General features: G+C 35.6%; 1 protein-coding gene across 1 annotated transcript in view; it reads right to left on the minus strand.

The window, feature by feature from the left end:
* Positions 1–20,826, minus strand: part of ATF6 (activating transcription factor 6) — a 246,077-nt gene that overhangs the window by 23,515 nt on the left and 201,736 nt on the right. Inside the window, exon 11 of the mRNA XM_012639511.1 lies at positions 17,556–17,640. Within this exon, the coding sequence (XP_012494965.1) occupies positions 17,556–17,640 (85 nt within the window). The remainder of the gene's footprint in view (positions 1–17,555; positions 17,641–20,826) is intronic.

Raw genomic sequence — 20,826 nt, forward strand, 5'->3', positions numbered from 1 at the left:
AGGAAAGGAGATGGGGGAGGACTCTGTTTGTTCACACACACTACGCCATATATAAATAGGCAATTATTTCTTTAGATGTGATTCTAACATATTCATTCAGTTATATGAATCCAGAAGCCAAATCTATAATTATCATTTGCCAAAAGAGCCTCATAATTTCTATTAGTACCATAGAGTCTCATATAATACCTTAAACAAAAATGAGAGCTGAAGGTTTCATGGGAAAGATTCACAGACAGTGAATGGGATGAGCAGAGCGCACTCCAGGCAGAAGGAACAGTAAATGCAAAGGCCCTGGGGTGGGAGTGTGCCTGGTGTATTCAGGGGACCACAAGGAGGATACTATGCATGGAAATGAGGAAGTAAGGGCAGAACAGTAAAAAATGAGGTCAGAAAAGCAGCGTGTTTGTGTCCGTGCGCACGTGTGGTAGGGGGAGGCAGAATCATGCAGGGTGGTGCAGACAATTGTCAGGGCTTTAGCTTTTACTCCAAATGAGATGGAAAGCTACTGGCAGGTTTTGAACAGAGGAGTGACATGATATAATCAATGTCTAAACAGGATGATCACTCTAGCTGTAATGTTAGACTAAAGAAGGCAAAGGTAAATGCAAAAAATGTTAGCAATCTATCCAGATGGTTTGGTACAAAGTGGTAGTGCAAGAGGTAAGAAGTAAACGGTAATGATTCAGGATATATTTTGAAGTAGAGCTGTAGAATTTGCTGAGGGGTTAGATGTGCGGTGTGAGGAAATTAGAAAGAGAGTCAAGGATGACTCCGAGGTGAAGGATGGATACCCACGAACTGAGATGAGAAGACTACAAGAGAAGGCTGGAGGTAGAAATCAGGAGTTTGGTTAAGTGTGAACTGATTAGGAATCATCTAAGTGAAGATATTAAATAGGCAGTTAGATATATGAATCTGGAGTTCAAGGGTTAGGCTAGGTTTAGAAGTATAAATTTCCTTTCCTGTTAAATACTTTTAACAATGATACCGAACACACACTGATGTACATAGCCAAGTCCACTTACTGTCATAATCGGGGTCCTCAAACAGCTTGATAGGCAAGAAAAATATGAGCAAAGTCTATCAAGATGAAATTTAGTAGGTCAAAATGTAAAATGTCATACAAATATATGATGAGGGAGACAGGGTGGAATAGAGACATGTTTGAAAAAGATCTATGGGTTTTAATCAAGTATAAGTTTGACAAGTCAAAGGTAAAATATAACTGCTCCCCAAACTCATGCCAACTTTTATGTTAAGAACACAAGAAAAAAGGTGATAGTTCCATTCTCCTTTTGCTGATTGGAACACACCTGCAGTGTTGTGTTCTATTCTGGGTTGGTCTGAACCCAGGCCACGAGGGAACAGATGAAGGAACTGTATTCCTAAGAGGTGACAGGGAGAAGATGTGGGATACAAAACAGCCATCTTCAAAGACCCAGAAGCCTACCATGTAGGAAGGGGTTTAGACTTTTTCTCTGAGGCCTAAGAATACCGAATTAGAACAAATAATTGAAAAGTATGGATTCTAGAGCAATAACAGAAAGAAATTTCTAACTTTTATAGCTGTCTGAAAACAGAACGGATTGTCTCTGGATATAATCAGTTCCCTTTCATTAGAAATGTTTGAGCATGGCCACTATTTACTAAGAACCTATTATGAACACTTTCATAAGTTAGACATATTATTAGGTACTCTATATATTAAATCTTTCTTTCCTACAACCCCATATGAGGAAATTACAACTCAAAGAAAAGTGAGCAAATAATATAGTGAAGGAAGAGATGGGATTATACCTGTCTAAGTCTGTTCAGACTGCTATGACAAATTACATAGGCTGGGGGGCTTATAAAAATCAGAAATTTATTTCTTATAGTTCTGGAGGCTGGGAAGTCCTAGATAAAAATACCAGCAGATTTGGTGTCTAGTGAGGGTCTGCTTCTTGGTTCACAGACAGTCATCTTCTCACTATGTCTTCACATGGCAGAAGAGCGAGGGACCTCTCCAGGGCCTGTTTCATAAGGGCAGTACTCCCATGTATGAGAGCTCCGCCCTCATGACCTAATCACTGACCGAAGGCCCAATATCCTAATACTACCACATTGGGAGTTAGGATTTTCACACGTGAATTTTAGGGGACACAAACATTCAGTCTATAGGAACATCTGTGTTTGTCTGTCTCAAAAGTCCATGCTTATATGCATGTCTCTCTCCAGATATTTTTAAGTGTATACAGAAAGTTAGGACATTCTTATAGCTAACATAGAGTAAAAAATATTTTGCCTAGTTTATAAGTACCTGTTAATCTAAAGAGCTTTGTGACAATTTTGTACCAATTACTGAAACCATCTGCATCTGTCTTTCTTTACAATTGAGTGCAGTATCTATCAGATTTCTCTATAAAATTGGATTCTCTCTATCTATAACGGAAGGTTACTTGAATTGAGAGTAAGGACAGAAGTAATGTTATTTTGGGGAGTAAACTTCCTGGGAGTAGTTAGCACAATCGGTGATGCCCCAAGAAAAAGCAGAGAATGTAAAAGCTGGTCGTGACTGTTCCTCCGCCCCTAGGAAAACATAGGTTATCTTAGGAACACAGATTTAATGTTCGCAGTGGTAGAATGATCTTACTCCTTGGAAAACGATGCATTTACAACATACTAAGCGCCATGAAAACGCATTTGTTCTTTCCACAAGTACATAAAAAATACAGAAGAAAAAAATAAATCCCTGAGCTTAAGAACAAGGAAGGGGAAAAGCAATTAGAATGGAGCTTAGAAGCAGCAGAAGCACCCAAATTATTAACTACTGTGGAAGAAACTTACAGTTGAACCCACATTCCTGAGAGTTACGGGACTTTACATAGAGGTGTCGCCATACATTCTTTATATGGGTTTTGGGGAAGTATGTGGTACAGCCAGCAGAAGCTCTGCCAACACCACTAGGAAACCTCTGTGAACGGAAGGAGTCTTGGGAGCAAGAGCACACAGATACGTGTCACTTTGAAGTACTCTCTCCTTGCTCTAGCAGAGCCCCTACTATATTAATGGTTTTTATTCCTGATAAAAAATTTCCTGCTACTTCTTTGGCACTTCCTACTTTTTTCAAATTTTATTAAGTTTTGGGTTGTGAAGTAGCTTTGTTAGAAGAGAATGGAAAAATGCAGGAACAATTTATGGGCATTACAAATCAGAGGAAAGATCTAGTTGTGATGGACCATTTGTGTGGCTTTACTCATACTCAAGGTGGTCTTACTGCTGGGTAGCTCACCAGAGTTGACTCACTTTCCAAAGAGACCTCACGTGAAACAGAAGCACCTGCTTGGGTGGAGCTTTTGCTTTGTGTAGGGGCACACATTAAAAGGATACATATATGGCTTCAACCATTGTGTCCCAATTAAAATTTTTCTTCATAGAGCAACATATGTTATCCCTATAATAGCTGAAGATTAACTAGTCACCAGCACTTTCCCATGGCTTTATCTGTGCCTAGTTTCCAACACTCTACACATTGTTTCACACAGTTTTCAGGTGGCTCTTTTACCATTATAGGTTTTGCATTAGCATCCATGCTACTCCTTAATATAGGGGCCTGTATTAAAAATTGAACCTTTACTTCTCCATGTGATGGTAACAGTTGACATCACCGTCTCATAGGTATTAAACAGATCATTGTGGACCTGTCAGGTCAGGCACAAAAGCCAGCCTTAATCAGATTTTCACTAACTTCCCTTTTTGTAATGGCATTCACTAACTTAATATTCTGACACTTATTTTCATGATAGGATCAACTGAATTAAACTTGAGACTGCCAAATTCATTAGTTTAGAGGACTGGAAGATTTTTACCAGGCTGATCTACTTACCTACAATAACATCTCTATGGTCTCTGAAATGCCTTCAGTACAGATAAGCGAAGAAGAAATATGTATGAAGAAAACCTCATATATATTCCAGAAAATACAAAAACCAGAATGACTGCAACAAAAATGACTGTAAAAGAATGCCTAGGCTCTAGTAGGCTATAGAAACAGGCAGGGGGGCTAGCCAAAATCATACACAGTAGCACTGAATGCCGATATGAACTCTGAAAAATCCATGAGACCTCTTTACCCAAAGGTAGAAGCAGAAAGAATGGTGTGTGATCTCACTGAAAATACAAAGAAACTTGAATTGCCAGTTCAGGGAAGGATGACCCAGCACATTCCTTATAATAGTTAGGTAAACAGAAAGGCTAGATGTTTTCCATTTAAGCTCACAGAGAAATACCTCCTTGTGGTAAACAAAGATGACCACAGAGTAACTATGGAGACTCCTCTGTCCTTTACCAACATAAAATTTGTGTTGTGTTCATGATAAGTATTTCTCATAAACAAGTCTGCAAGGGAAAGGCAATAAAATGGACAAAATTGTACACAAAGAGTTAAACAGGGTCCTTTAAAAATGAGGTCTCCTCAATGGTTAAAAAAAAGTAATGTGGTTTTGGCAGATTACTTGCCATCTTCTGTAATGTCTTGTATTCTGCTTAACAGTACAGTCCTAACCTTCTTCTCAAGTGAGATCATTATCAATGCACACCTGGATGAATATGAAAGTTCCTAACTGTAGCCTCCACTCACTCATGTCTAATCCAGCCTGTCTACACACAAGTCATTCTGTATACTGTTGGCTGACTAATCTTTCTCACATGTCACCTTTATATCCCTTGTATTTGATGATCTTTGCTATATTGTGAAGAGCGGTGAAGGAATGCCTCTTTATGGTAGTGATGCTGGAACAGAGAAATACATGAAGTGAAGAAGTGAGCCATGTAATTATCTGGGGTAAGAGGTTTCCAGGAAGACAGAAAAGCCCTGAAGCATAAATAAGCAGTCAAGATGAGGAAGAGCAAGAAAGACTGCGTGCCGGAGTGGAATGGTTACGGGGTATGGTGATAGAAAATCAAATTGGAAAGACAGAGATCAGCTGAGCTATGGGAGGCCAAAGTTAGGAGTGTGGATTTTATTGTGATGACTTAAGAGAGTAATTCAATAAGTCCTGCTAAACAAATGAATTATTTAGGATCACTTATTTTGTTAAATTAGGACTGAAGTTTAAAGTATGATTTAAGAAGAAGAAAAATATTCTTTTGCATGTTGCATATGTTTAAATTAAAATCATATTTACATTGGCCAACATTTTCCACTACTAAAATTCAACAGAAATCTAAGTCAAGGGGAAAAAATGAAGTTACACATAAAATTTTGTGTTCTAATTCTGTCTTCAAACTTTAGTACTGTCTTTAAAAATGGATTAATAAGTGAATGAATATTCAGAATAAAGATGCTTTAAAAAATAACACATATGCACATACATATATATTTTAGCATGGAGAGACTTGCTTATAATACATATTTTTAGATGATAAAATTATCATTTGTTTGCATGATGGATTATGTATATAAGTGTTCTGTCTTAGAACACCATGACTTTTGGGTTCTTTAGTATTAAACAACAGGTTCACTGAGTGTGATTGGCAGCCTCTAAGATGACCCTAGTGGATCCCATATCCTGGTACCCATACCCTTGGTATTTTCCTTCTATTGAGTGTGGGCTGGACCTAATGATTTGCTTCTAGTAAGTAGAATATGGTAAAACTGATGGGATATCAGCTCTGAGATTAGGTTACAAAGAGACTATGGCTTCCATCTTGGACATTCTCGTTTGCTGTTCTGAAAGAAACCAGATGCCATGTTATGCGCTGTCCTATAGAGAGGCACACATGGCAAGGAACTAGGGGAGGCCTCTGGCCAACAGTTAGTGAAGAACTGCAGCTCTCAATCCAAAAGTTCACAATGAATTAAATCCTTCCAGCAACCAAATGAGGGAGCTTGCACATGGATTCTCCACAAGAATGAGAACGCGACGCCACCTGACAGCTTGATCCCAACCTCATAGGAGACTCGGACTCAGAACCACCCTACTAAGCTACACTTGGATTCCTAAACCAAAGAAATTGTGAAATAATAAATGCTATTTTAAGTCATTGAATTTTGGGGTAATGTGATACACAGCAATATATAATTAATACTTTGAGCTACTAAAACATTTTAATGCAGTAGATTCTTAACAGTGGCTAATCCAAAAGACATTTAAAGTGGTCTGAAGCAAGGCCCCCAGGAGTGGTGGCTCACGCCTGTAATCCTAGCACTCTTGGAGGCTGAGGTGGGAGGATTGCTTGAACTCAGGAGTTCAAGATCAGCATTACATAACATTCCTTTCTATAACATTCCCATCTCTAGTAAAAACAGAAAAAATTAGCTAGCTGTGGTGGCACACGCCTGTTGTCCCAGCTACTCAGGAGGCTGAGGCAGGAGGATGGCTTGAGCCCAGGAATTGGAAGTTGCAGTGAGTTACGATCACACCACACTACACCCTAGCCAGGGCGACAGAGAGAGACAGACTCTGTCTCATTCATTCATACATACATACATACATACATACATAAGTCTGAAATATACATTTAATCATTTTAATAGCAAGTTCACCTTTATAATAGTTTTTAGCTTTAACTAATATTACAATTAGTTTGAAAGGGCCAATTTGGAGATAGTCAAAAAAAATCAAAATGTTATATAAATGAAAAGATTTGGTCAGCAACTAAGAAATTCTGGTTTTAAAGAGGCAGAAGTGAATAATTAGGTTTCAATATACGTGAGAAAAATCTAGGGATTATAGTAGATAGAAAATGAGGCTTTAAAATAATGTTGTTTTTAAAAGCACAATACTAGAATATAAAGAACCAAAATAAAATGTGAATACTGATCAAGAAAATAACGTGCATTGGCATTTCAATTCCACCACTTACTAGTACTTTTTGATTTTGTGCAACTCAACTTCTTCAAGCCTCTGTTTCTTCATCTATATAATAGGATAATAAAAACATCTATATTTTAGGGTTCTAAAGCACTTAGCACAATGCTTGGCACATGGCAAACAACCAAAAACTGCTGGTTCCTACGGTAACTGTTATTTTCTATTACAGTCTTAAATTAGAGTCTCATTCCACTTTCAAAGAATAAAGTATTCATTTCAGGTTACTTCACAACTGGAGACATTTAGAAAATTTAGCAGAAGGTTCAGGAAACCAAAATTTAACCACAGTTAAGAATAAGGCTTGCTCAAGAAAGTGAAAAGAATTGCTTTTCAGCCTTTTGGCTAAGATCAAGTGAAGAAAGTAAAAAGACAAACCCACAGAATGAGTGGAAATATTTTCAACTCATATATCTGATAAGGGACTTATATCTAGAATATATGAAGAACTCTTATAACTCAGTAATACAAAGATAAATTATCCAGTTAAAACTTGGGCAAATGCTCTAGTTTTCCAAAGAAGATACATTAATGGAATGACCAATAAAACACATAAAAAGATGCTCAACATTATTGGCCATTGGTAAAAAGCAAACCACAACGAGATACTACTACCTCACACTCACTAGGTTGATTATGATAAAAAAAGACAGACAATAACAAGTGTTGTCAAGGATGTGGAGAAATCGGAATCCTCACACACAACTGGTGGGAACATAAAATGGTACAGCTTCATGTGACCCTGCAATATAAAAGAATATTATTTGGCCTAAAAAAGGAATAAAATACTGATATATGCTACACCATGAATAAACCTTGAAAACATTATGCTAAGTGAATGAAGGCAGGGGTAAAAACACCACATATGGTATGACTCTATTCACAGGAAATGTTCAGAATAAGCAAATCCATAGAAACAGCAAGTAGCTTAGTGGTTAACACAGGCTGGGACACTACCCACTGCTAATGGGAATGGGTTTCTTTCGGGGTGATGAGATGTTCTAAATTTGATTGTACTAAAAACCACTGAATTATATATTTTAAAGGGGTGAAATGTATGATATCTGAATTATATCTCTATAAAGCTGTTATATAAAAAAGAAATATAAAAAAGAATAAGGCTTAATAAGTTTAAATATAAATTATTTAGTCTAAAAAAAGGCAGTGGGGAAGGCCAACTCAATAATGGTATTTAATATATAAAGACATACAGTCATAAGGGATGTTAGCCAGGTTTTCTCTATTTCCTCTAAGGTTTTAGTAACAATATCAGATTATGTGAGCAATAAGAACTTTAACAGTAGTGTTTATTAATTAAGGACTATAGTTTAGAGGTAAGTTGTTCAATAATTTTTCTCCTTAAAAACAGAACAAACATTAGAATTTCTTGGAACCTATTCTTGGAGTCCATGTTACAGGAACATGCTTTAGATGGAACAGTTTTTATAATAGAGTCCTGCAGGTAATTCCAGAAATAAATTCTCTGTGTTAGGTCTAGAGATGCCTTAAAGATGGTTTCATTAAAATAAATATGGTGTAACTTTAATTTTTTCTGGCCTGGTTTAAGTATAGGCATTCTTGAAGGCAATGGGATAAAATTCTTCTCTCCAAATTGTTCCTTCAATCTTTATCTCTGCATAAAGTTACTTTTTCTGTTTATTTTAAATGTACAATTTGCTACCATTTGCCATCATTAAATCACTTAATCAAAACAGGAAAATAGCTGACCAATGGATATAGAATGTCTCAAAATTTTCTCACTTTGTAATAAATGTGAAGAATCTTGTATTTCAAACTGAGATAAAACTATTTTTGAAAGAAATAAGATAACATTCTAATTCACTATCACAAATGCAATTTAATCCTCAAATGTCAAATAAGGTATGCTAGGGCTTAAAAATCTAAGATATAGATTATTGAAACTAGGAAACTAAAAAGGCTCTCATGAAGATATAAGCCAAAAATAATGATGACAAATTCAACGACTATTTCCCCTGCCTTGAATGCCTACACTGTACTGTGTGGGAAAATAAAATTGTTTAAAAACAAAAACAACAAAAATCTAAGTGGGAGGTGGAAGATTTAATTCTTTTGGGTTCATGGAAATCTACTGTCATCAAAAAATAAGCTCATGATTGATTTGCCTTCTGTAACAATCAACTTGTGTAAAAACATTAACTGTCAGTAACCCATCACATACAAGGTATAGAATTTTAGAGCCAAGAGAAGACTTTAAGGATCACCTACCTCAACCTTCTCATTTTACAGATGAGGACACTAATCGAACTACTTGCTTGCAGATCACACATCTGGTTAAGTGCTGGGCAGAGAGAGAACTAAGGGCTTTGATTCCAAGTGTGGGTTGTTTTCCTGGACATTATGCTGAGACTAACCCTTTCTAGAGAGAGAAGATAGTTCCTGTACTTGTACAGAGCAAATGGGCTTCAAGTTGAGGTCACCTTCTTTAGGACCTTATTAACTTCTAAGAATATAAGCTATCACCTAGTCTTTCACAGCTGTATTTTTGTCAAATGGTTTAGGAAAACAGATTGTTTCTCCTTCTTTGTGTGACATTAAGGCCAAACTCACTATTTCTTTTCTGTTTATTGTTTCCTGCTTCTCACCTCCTGTGTTTAACCTTCTCTACTTATTCCAAATGCTGCTTACAGAAATATTTGGTCACTTAGCATCTGACTACCTTCCTAGGTTTAGAGAACCTCCTATCTTGTGAGACAGAGGTTACCTCCCACTATGTAAGTGTAAAGTACCAGATGCTTTGTTTCCCAGACTTCCTTGTAACTAAGGTGTAGGCATATGTCCTAGGGTTTGGTCTGTCGATAAGGTGCACCAGCTCCAGACTGCAAAGAAGGCCCTTCTTGAAAGGGTGGTGGCCCCAGAAGCAGTGGTATCTAGTTGTAAGAGCCAGAGGTGGCTCTGGGTCTGGAAGTAGAGTTCAGGATCCGTGCTATCCGTGGTGCAAGCTATGGTCTATGAGCAGCTCTGTGGTGTGATTCGGGGCTTTGCTTTTGTTTAAGGGACCCCCAAGCCAGATTCTTTGGCCTTCCTGGAAATTCTGCTTAAGTTTTCCAAAGTTAATTTCTGTCACTTGAAACTAAGAAAACTGATTGATACGAGCGGTTAAAAAGTAGCTAACAAATGCTCTTCTGTATTGTGAGTTTATCTAGGGCAGGACTATATATAGTTTTCATATTTGTATCTCTCAGCTCTTAAGACAATGTGTAGCACTTACCCAGTTCTCAATAAATGTGGAATTGAACTGGCTTTTTTCAAAGGTACTTATTAAATGTATACCAAATGAGGCTCCCTGGAGTAAAAGGGAGAACAGAATAGGACATCTGCTAGAACGTGTAAGAACAGCAAAATTAACCAAACCCAGAATAGGGGGCAGTAGATTTTTCACGTTTCATAACCCAATTTGTCTAATGGATCCTAGTAGCTATTTTAGTCTGAGTGAAGCCAGTTTTCCTGGGAAAACACATGGCCATATCTATAGAAATGCAGACAGTAAATTCATTAGTGAGAAGATGGACTGTTTATTTTATTTTGAATGTACCAACATTCTCTTATTATTAAAACCAACACATTTATTTGGTCGGTTTGCTTCCTGCCCTTCTGTTTTACCTACTCCAGCTAAGAATGTGTTTCAAGTGCTGGCACTGGCATTTGCGTACCAATGCTATTAAGTTTTTCTAGATTTTCTTTACATGGAAATTACTTTGAGATTAAATATAATGACAGTTTAGCCTGGTAGTCATTTGTTCATCTATTAATACTTGGGCCCTTAATAACAATGTGGTAGAATTAGAGTAACAGTATTGTTTATTTTTATTACTCATGTACCATACTAACAGGTACATGGCATACAGCAGCAAAGGAAAACAGTAAAAGCAAATCAATGACAGCATTGGTCAAATTATGAAACGTATCTGCTGATGGCTGTGTTCATAGGATTCACTCCCTCATTAAAGATGTCTACAAAAGTAGCTACCGTTAAAAAAAAAAAACAAAAAACCTCTTTTATGTTCTAGCTTGTTCCAATTATTTATCAAGAGTGAAAGATAGGATTCAATGAGCAGTTTTACAACAACATAAATAAAAATAATTTAAAAGCAGGAAATGTTGACTTACAGTAACTACTAGTAGAACTTCCAAAATCCTTTTTTTAAAAATAGCAATAGTTTTTAATTAGTCATCCATTGCTCTGCCAACCATGTGATCATTTTTTAAAAAGCCTTTTTAAAGCATACTTAGCATTTTACTTTATTTCTGTAATCCTTGGTATGAAGACTTCCTCAGACAAAAAGTCTTTCTTGTAGCTTTGCTAATCTGTTTTCACTCTCTTATGAGACAAAACATTTAAATAATAAAGAAAATGCAAGATAAAGAATAAGTTACAAAAATAAAATTGGCACAAAGAACACAGAATGATGTGACTGGTAATTTCTAAATGGCATTAACTTCACGCCCATATCCTCCCCGCTTTAGCTATTTTTTATTTAAACTTTTTTCCACTAGGTCAAAACCACAAAGTATAATCGTTACACATTATAGTTTGAGACCAGACATTGACCTGGAAATGTAATTTACTTTACTGAAATTGGAAAATCAAATTCCTCTTCCCAAATATCCCCATCCTATGTACTGCATAAACCAGTTGCTCAATAAAATCTGACTTTCTGTCCTCCACTTTCTTCTGTTCTTTACCACCGTCTCCAAAAGAATTTTACAGGCTCTATTTAAATCCGAGAGGAATCCCTCACAATTTGTTTTTCTTTCCAAAATACATGCAACTTTAAATTCAGAAATGACAGAAAATATATTTTATTCAACTTTCTCAAACTCTTATATTGCTCAGGATTAAAATCTCTAATATTAGGGATATCGTCTCTGCTCTTTTGATAAATTGGTGCCCAAACTTTTTGTGCCTACATAACTTACACTCTTTAGATTATAAATTATATAATTATAATACAGTTTGTCAAATTCATATGTCTAATAAGCCAAAGATATCTATCTCTGGGTCTAGAGGAGTCTTGTATAGTTTCCGATAGGTCAACTTTCTGCATGTTTTCATTTATAGTACAATTATTGAAAAATAGGTTAAAAATTTCAATTCACTCTTCACTGTGAACTGCACATTTCAATTAATGTGGTAGGAAAGTAACCGAGTATACATTTTAATTATTTTAAATTTGAAAAGATTAAACTACACTATGTTTGCCAACTGTTATTAATCATATAGAGAATTAAAACAATAAAATCTTTTCAAGTGACCACAAATTACCAAATAACATTTACCCTACTGATTGTTTCATTTTACAAACATGTGCCTATTGAGTTCAAAATATTGTATTACATCATATTATACTGTTATTAGTGAATGTGTATCCCTTATACTATAGGGATAAAGTGGTATAAAAACCTTTTTTAAATTTTGGAATCCCAAATATTTTTAATCCTTGTGTATCTGTCTTTAATACTGAAATAGTAAGATAATAATTAATCAGAAGATATTTTATACAATGTATTTAAATCCTGGCTCTGCTACATAGTGGTTGTGTAAATGGTGTACATTACTTTCCTGGGCCTTAATGTCTTCATCCGTAAAACAAAAGAATTCAGATTGAGCATCACTAATCCAAAAATCTGAAATGCTCCAAAATCTGAAATTTTTTGAGCACCAACATGATGCCACAAGTGGAAAATTCCACACCTGACATCTTTGCTTTCTGATGGTTCAATGAATACAAAATTTGTTTTATGCACAAAATTATTAAAAATGTTGTATAAAATTACCCTCAGGCTATGTGTATAAGGTATATATGAAAAATAAATGATGAATTTCATATTTAGACTTGGGTCTCATTCCCAAGATATCCCCTTATGTTTACACAAATATTCCAAAATCTGAAAAAATCCAAGATCTCAAACGGTACTGGTCCCAAGCATTTTAGATAAAGGACAGTCAACCTGTACTTAGCTGGTAGAGGAGCATTACATGAGTTAATAGAAATGAAAGTGCCTCTTTCATGTTTCTTGCCATGTTCCTATGTCACGTGCTATCCTAGGTGCAGGGAATATGGTGGTAGGTGGCGAACACAGCAAACAAGATTCCTGTCCTCACAGAAGAGGAGAAGTCGGCTAAGCTGACTGAAGAGACATAGGAGGAAAACTAGACAAGTCATGGTACCAGAAAGCCTATAAATAAAGTACTTCAAGAAAGAGAATGTCAAAAATGTACAGGAGGGGACTGATTGGAAAGAGGCATGGGGGAACTTTTTGAACCAATAAAAACATTTTATCATGATGGAAATGGTGGTTTTACAAGAGTTTACATTTGTCAAAACTCATTAAATACACAAATAAAACTAGTAAATTTTATTGTATGTACATTATAAATACTTCAATAAGTCTAATTTTAAATAGTATAAATGTCACTAAAGACAATAAAAAGGGCAGAGGAGCTGTTCTAAATTAAAGGAAACTCAAGAAGCGTGACACGTGGATGTAATAATGTATGATCTTTGGATCCTGAATCCAAAAAAAAAGCTATAAAGAATATTTTGGACACCTCAGGTCAGGAGTTCGAGACCAGCCTAAGCAAGAACAAGACCCATCTCCACCAAAAATAGAAAAAATGAGCCAGGCATGGTGGTGCATGCCTGTAGTCCCAGCTACTCAGGAGGCTGAGGCACGAGAATGGTTTGAGCCCAGGAGTTTGAGGTTGCAGTGAGGTATGATGACACCACTAGTTTGGGGGCAAATCAGGAAATTTGAATATGTAGTTTAATATGAACATTAAACTGTATTGTATCAATGTTAAACCTTTTTGTTTAGTATGACCATTTTATTGTGGTTATTTAAGAGAATGTCCTTTTCATAGGAGATGTATTTTCAAATAAAGTGTCAGGATGTCTGCAGTTTACTCTCAAACGGTTAAAAAAGAAAAAGGCAATCCATGTGAGTGAAAATAGACAGATAAAAACAAATATAAAAAAAAATATTAACAATTGGTGAAATCTAGGTAAAGGGTGGGTAAAGGGTCTCCACATATTCACTGTACTCATCTTTCAACTTCTCTATAGATTTGAAATTTTTAAAAATAAGAATTAGGGAACTAAAAAAAGAGGGAATAATTAGCTGTGTCAAAAACTGTTGAGAGGTCAGGTAAGATGAGAATGGAGACATGACTTTTGACTCTGGCAAGATATTGGTAATTGGTGACCCTTTTGCAAGAGCATTTCGGTTTAGTGAAGGGCAAAAGCTTGGTAAGAGTGGACAAAGGAGAGAATGAGAGGTAAGAAAGTTGAGGCAGTGAGTACAAGTAACTCTTCCAAGAATTTTGCTATGAAGGGCAGCAGAGAAATATGATGTGGAGTCAAGGTAGCCTCCCTATACCAAAGGTAGCATTAAGACATTTTGTGTGCTGATGGGAATGATCTAATAGAGAAAAAGAAATTGATCATATAGAAGAGAAAGGGTATAAATGCAGATAGTAAAGTCTTTGAGCACTGTGAGAGATGCTAGGATTTAGGTTTGAAAAGGAAGGAATCACCTTAAATGAAGCTGACGATGACAACGAGGAAAATGACAAAAATGACAATTGTGGTAACAAAGCAGCTAACCAGAAAATAGCCAGGCACTATTTAAAGCACTTTTACTCATTTAATTCTCACACCAACCCTAAGAGGAGAGTATTACTAATATCTTTTACAGGTGAGGTACAGAAAATATAATTAACATGTCCAAGAATACATATTTCTTAATAGTAAGAGGCAAAGCTGGGATTTAGAATCCAATGGAAGAGACTTTTCTTTCAGTGCAACAAGAGGGAAGGCAGAGTTTGTGGGTGCAGATGCAGCTGGGCTGGTGGTAGTGGAAACATGAGGTAGCTCTAGTATGATTACATCTATTTTCTCAATGTAGCATTTGGTGAGTTCATCAGCTGAGGGGGTGGGGAGAGGGGATGTTGGAGTTTTGAAAAGACAAGGTGAGGAATTCTTGTTTCAGAAGAGAAGGAAAGTGAATTTACTAGCAACGACTGGTGGTATTGAATACCCCTTTGAAATTAATGGCTATAAATTTCAAGTGAATCTACTTGTCCTGACTGGACAATATTTTCTAGCAAGTTTCAGCTGTTTCAGAGAAGGCATAAAGGGGAGAGTTGGGTTTAACTATGGTGAGGTTTTTCCAGGCAAGTAGGACCTAAGAATAGAGAAGCCAGGGAGTAAGGGGTGTTTGCAAAAGAGAACTGACAATATAGCCATGGAATCCAGGCTAGGTAAGGAGGAATGTATGGCCATTAAGGATGTGACAGATACAGAAAAAAGTGGTAGAGTCAAAGGACTGGAGATCTGTAAGAGAGTAGTTGGAGTGTGAATATTAAAGAGAGTAAGTAACAGAGTAGGAAGTGTGAAAAGGAGATTTCAAAGGGAGTGCATTACTCACGATGGTAAGGGGAGATTATGACCACATGATGTGGATGGGAGGCTGAAGTGACTGGATCAGAAAAGGCAGGGTGCTGGATGAATCCTCTGTGTGGATGTTGAAGGTATGCAGAGCGATAACAGAAGCAGTGGTGGAGGGTCACTGGTGAAGGTGGGGCAGATGACAGTAACAAAGAAGGGTAAGAGGAGTAAAGTCTGATGTGATATACTTGAAAGATGTTAGGGGGACTGAAAGAGAAAGAGAGAGAGATAATTTGGAAGTTGTCGTGAGGAGCAAGGCAGGCTGTGAGGTACATGAGGTGGGGAAGAAAAAGCAGGCTCTAATTTGAGAAGCACCCTCAGTTAGAGCAAGGAAGTGAAGGGATTGTTCAGAGAAGAGGCTAGGATGTAGCACAGTACTTGACATATGGCATATAGTCAATCAATAATTTTTGATTTGAATCTTAATTCTTCTAATAGTTTACTGTATCCTAAAAATGAAAAAATTTAAAGGCCATTTACAAAGAATCTGAAACAGAATGAAAATACAATGATGATCTAATGATTATATTTTCCAAACCCATGAAAGGCTCATCTTCAAAAATTAGTCACCTAGCCAAGATAAACATAGTTGAACAGCATCTTATTGTTTTTGGCTTAATGTCAATGGATAGCTCACTGTTATAAAATAAAACCAGGCATTCTCTTACATAAGAACTCAAAATCAGAAGAACAAAATTAAGTGAATTCTGCCTTGATGAAGCTTAGAAAACAGCCTTTCTGAGTATGAGCTGACCAAAGTTAAATCTATTACAGTTCAAGCAGAGGAATGTAGGTACCTATAAGATGAGAATAAATGATATTTCCTAAATATATTTTTTGAAGTATAATAAAATATACTTTGAAATATAATGTCCTTATTCTGGTAGTAGTATGATTATTCCATGAATAACTTTAGAGTTATGCCTTTACTGAAGAAATAGATGCTCTTCTCAATGTTACAGTTTTTCTTAAATTTGTTCTGAACATTTGTAAGACTAAATAAATATTATAATTTGCTTATGCGTTAACAAAAAAAGCCATTTATGTTATATGTCTCTAAAGTTGCTTCCTGAGCATTTCTAATAAGCTGTCTGTATACAGCTCATGAAATTCTATAGTCTTCTACGGTCTTAAAATGTACGATGAATAATATTTGTTCCCTAAAGACTAAATTTTATTGGGATTTATCTATAATCCCCCTAAAAATGCACTGTTTGTTTTGTAACTGTATTTGATGACTTAATTATTATTATCAATCAGAAAGAATGTGGACTGGTTCTGCTGCAGGTTAATTTAAAGGGCTTTTCATTTTTATCTTCCTTATATACTATGAGATTTTTAACACTAGACAGAAAATTTACTGGTAGTTCCATTATGCCAGATAGATGGACATGGGAAAGATGGCCTACTCTCCTATTTTCAGTAAGCCTAATATGATGGGCCAAAGAAAGCAATTAGTCAATAATATACATTGTGCTCATTTATAATACACAGCTCGTATTGGGAGTTCTTTCTCTTCTCCATGAAGAACCCAGCTGAAAGTAATCTCTCCTTCACTAAATTTCTTTAGTACTTTGTTTATTACTCATGGGACTCTCTCTTTGGAGTACAGTTACTTTTGTGCTTGTTTTATTTTTCCCTCTAGACTATAAGCAAGTATACTATGCTTTAACATCTTTTGATTATAGTATTATTTATATTTTGTTCAATACCCAGTATTAGTAGTAGAACAAAATGCAACAGTAATACTATCAATATCAAAATCATCAATATTATGGATTAAACATAATTAGGTTTCTGTGGCTTGGTCTAGGATCATATTAACATTTAGGTAACAAAGGAAACTGCTTTAAGTTCCAAAACTCTAATTTACAAATTCACTGTTAGAACACAGCAAGGATTTCTTATACTACATTTATGACTACAAAGGCCCCAGACAGGAAGTCTGTAGAGCAGTCAAGATGCTAGCTTTTCCAATTTTGCAAATAAAAGAGATCTATTTTTTCTTTTAAAAATATATTTAATAGCAATTTTTAAAAAAGAATATGGAATTTAAAAATAATATTTTTGTGAAAACAGTGGGAAAATGTTTCAGAAATAATGCATGGATATATACTTGCCCAACTGAACATTTTAAATGTCTTTTAACTAATTTAGAGAATCTTGGTTAAACAAAGGAATCTCGTGTTCATAAACCAAAATTTCAACTTACCATTTATGTTTATTGCTGGTAATACAATTGACATTTTTGGTCTTGTGGTCTTGTTATGGGTGGTAGCTGGTAACAGCAGGTGATCCTAAAATTGACAAAGAACAATCTGTTATACATAACAACTGGTTAGTTCTGAACAGGCCAAATTCAGGGTTTCTGAGAGGAACACTTCACTAGGATCATGACAAATGACAATTTTTACCTGAACTTGTCTCAGATGTAATTAACTACAAATCATCTTAGAATCATGCATGCATTCATTAATGTAATACACATTTACTGTCTACCAATACCAGGCACTGTGCACTCATCTTGGAAAACTCCTGGGTTCTGATAACATATATGCTACAGTATAAAGAACATTGATCAAGGAGGTTTAAAACAAGAGGTTTTAGTTCTGTGACTAAATAGCTGCAAGATCTGGAAAAGACTACATAATCTTTCTGGGTCTCAGTTTCAAGTCCTGTAAAATGACAGGGGCTAGATTAGATAATGTCAAAAAATACTGAAGTTATCTATGCACTAAACAGTCATTTTCAAACTTTTTTTTTTTAAGGAGAACTTTTTTTTCTCAACAAAATTCTTATCCCAAACTATTCATATATAAAAGAGAGATGCTAATTGAAGCAGGGCCAGGGCCTAGAGCCTTGCCTGCTTAGCATCCTCTTCTACCTCTGAAGTGGCCACAGAATTAGACATTTATTTGTAAGCAACAGGTACATACAAAAGAAGATGTACCATTCTGGCCCTTAAAAAGCACATACAGTTCAGTAGAAGAGCTAAAATTATAAATGTGTGTCTAGCACAACTGTATACTCCTAAATATAATACAGCCAACTTTTGATGATCTGTAAATTACCCAGGATACCTGAAGTTTCTGGTTTTAAGCCACACTATTACTAAAAGTAAGAATGAGCCCAGGAGTCTGGCTTCAGAAAAGGGGAAGTATAAATGTTTTGAAAAATGTATATATATCTGTAGGTATTCTAAAACTGATTATAAATGACTCATGACTTTGGAATTAATTACTATTTTCAATAACTCCTTTTCTTCCTAGAAAAAACATAGGAATTGTCACAGAAAAAAGAAAAAAAAGAGGCACATTAGCATTTCCATTTAAACTGGAGATAAAACTGAACCTAAGTTGAACCCATTTTGCTTTCTTTTCTTGTTCCTACGTTCATTGTTTCATCATTCAACAAACTTGCGATATGAAAGGACCCAACAAAAAGTATGATTTGATATAGCTGAGAGTGATAAAAATTTGACACAACTTAGTTGAAAGTTAACGTGATTAAGAAATGCAGTTATCAGCAAAGCTAAGAAAAAATCTAAAATGTACAAACAAATTGAAATTGATATATACGAACAGAACTGTGTAGAAAACATTTCCAGTAACTGCTTGTGCTCTGTGTAATTTAAGGAAACATTTCCATGAGAACATGTTTTTAAAAATCAGGGAGGGGAAGGAAGATGAATAAAGTTCTGTTAGAATTCCAGCATTGTAGCACGGGAGTTGTTTTGTTTTATTTCTGTTTTGTTTTTTTAAGTGCATTGTTAGAACACAAAGATCACACAATTCTGAGAGTAAGATAACATTATAACCAAGAAAAAACACAGTCTGCTGATCTTCATGCCATGAAAATTATAAATAGCTTAATTCCTATAATTAAAATACCGTTTCAGGGTCTCTAAATTGAATGTGAAAACAAACCAAAAAACTTGCAAGTCCCAAATTAAGGCTACTGTAAAAATAAATACACTTAGATTCCATTGGTCATAGGTTAAGGTCAGGCTCAGTCTTAATTCTGTGTTTCCTGCTAAGATCTAGATGCCATACTAATTGTTGTTTTTAAACATGATTTTCTGAACATCACGTCTCCTACTTTTTCTCTTCAATAAATTTCAAACGAAGTGGTTACTTTTCCAGCACAAAGCCAAAAACCACATTATTAGTTATGAAAAAGAAGAATCATATCTTGCATGCATACAACTTATTACAGTTGACTTGCCTTGTCTTTAATTATTAAAGGTTTGCAAACTTCGGGAACAGCCTACAATTTAAAGTGCTTGTTTACCAAGAAGCCCAAAGATCAGACTTCAGGGAACGAAAGCTGGTATACTACAAACTTTAATAGTGCTTATCTTAGTTTAAAAAATAATTTTTTATATATATTCATATATCTGGGACAGTATAGTTACTTCATTTAACATTTACCTTTACTTCCTCAAAAATAAATGTTGCTTGAGCCTCACAACAATGAATCTTGAATAATTTTTTTTCTCTGTGTTCATCTTATGCTTTTTTAGATCATTAATCCTGTTAGCCATATTTTCAGAAAAAAAGGTGCTTTAGTTAATCAATCAAGAAATATTTACTGGTTGGGCGTGGTGGCTTACGCCTGTAATCCCAGCACTCTGGGAGGCTGAGGCAAGAGGATCACTTGAGGTCAGGAGTTCCAGACCAACCTGAGTAACAGTGAGACCCCATCTCTACTAAAAATAGAAAAAATTAGCCGAGCGTTGGCAGGCCTGTAGTAATAGCTACTAGCGAGGCCGAGGCAGGAGGATCACTTGAACCCAGGAGTTTGAGTCCAGCCTGGGTAACATAGTGAGATTTCATCATAAAAGAAGGGAAGGAAGGAAAAGAAGGGGAGGGAGAAGGGAAGGGAGAAGGAAAGGGAAAAGGGAAGGGAAGGGAAGCTGCCATAGAGATAAATATAGTAATTCACAATAAAATTAAGGTCCAACTGAGTTATCAAATTTTGATTCTACAAATCCATGTAGAGTAGAACCTGATTTACGAGATTAAATGACCCTTCCCACCCCTCTGTAAAACTCACTGAATAGTGCCCATAGCACACTGAATATTTACAACTAGTTGTGTTTTTTTTTCAAGACTACTTTTGCCAATTGTATTTGTCAGTATAATTTAATGAAATATTACATAAACTGATAAAATATAGTGTGAAAAGATAGAAAGACTTGGTAAAAGTGAATAAGTTAAAAAAATTTCTCTCATTGCAAAACAATCATAAAGATCACAATAGTCTGCACTCAGATTGCTTAAGAAGTATATTTAAGTTCTTATTCTAATTTAAAGTAACTGTAACCAATACTGGAAATTAAGGATGTATAGGTTCAGCAAGAAAGGCAACATGGAACTCTACATAGTGGATTGGACTCAAAGAAAAGGCATTGCCCCTACATAAAAAACTGGCAAATGAATGCACATGTAAATAATTATTTGAAATAAAGATTCACATATATC

Source organism: Propithecus coquereli, unplaced genomic scaffold, assembly GCF_000956105.1.
Source record: "Propithecus coquereli isolate 6110/MARCELLA unplaced genomic scaffold, Pcoq_1.0 Scaffold140, whole genome shotgun sequence".
NCBI classification, from domain to species: domain Eukaryota; kingdom Metazoa; phylum Chordata; class Mammalia; order Primates; family Indriidae; genus Propithecus; species Propithecus coquereli.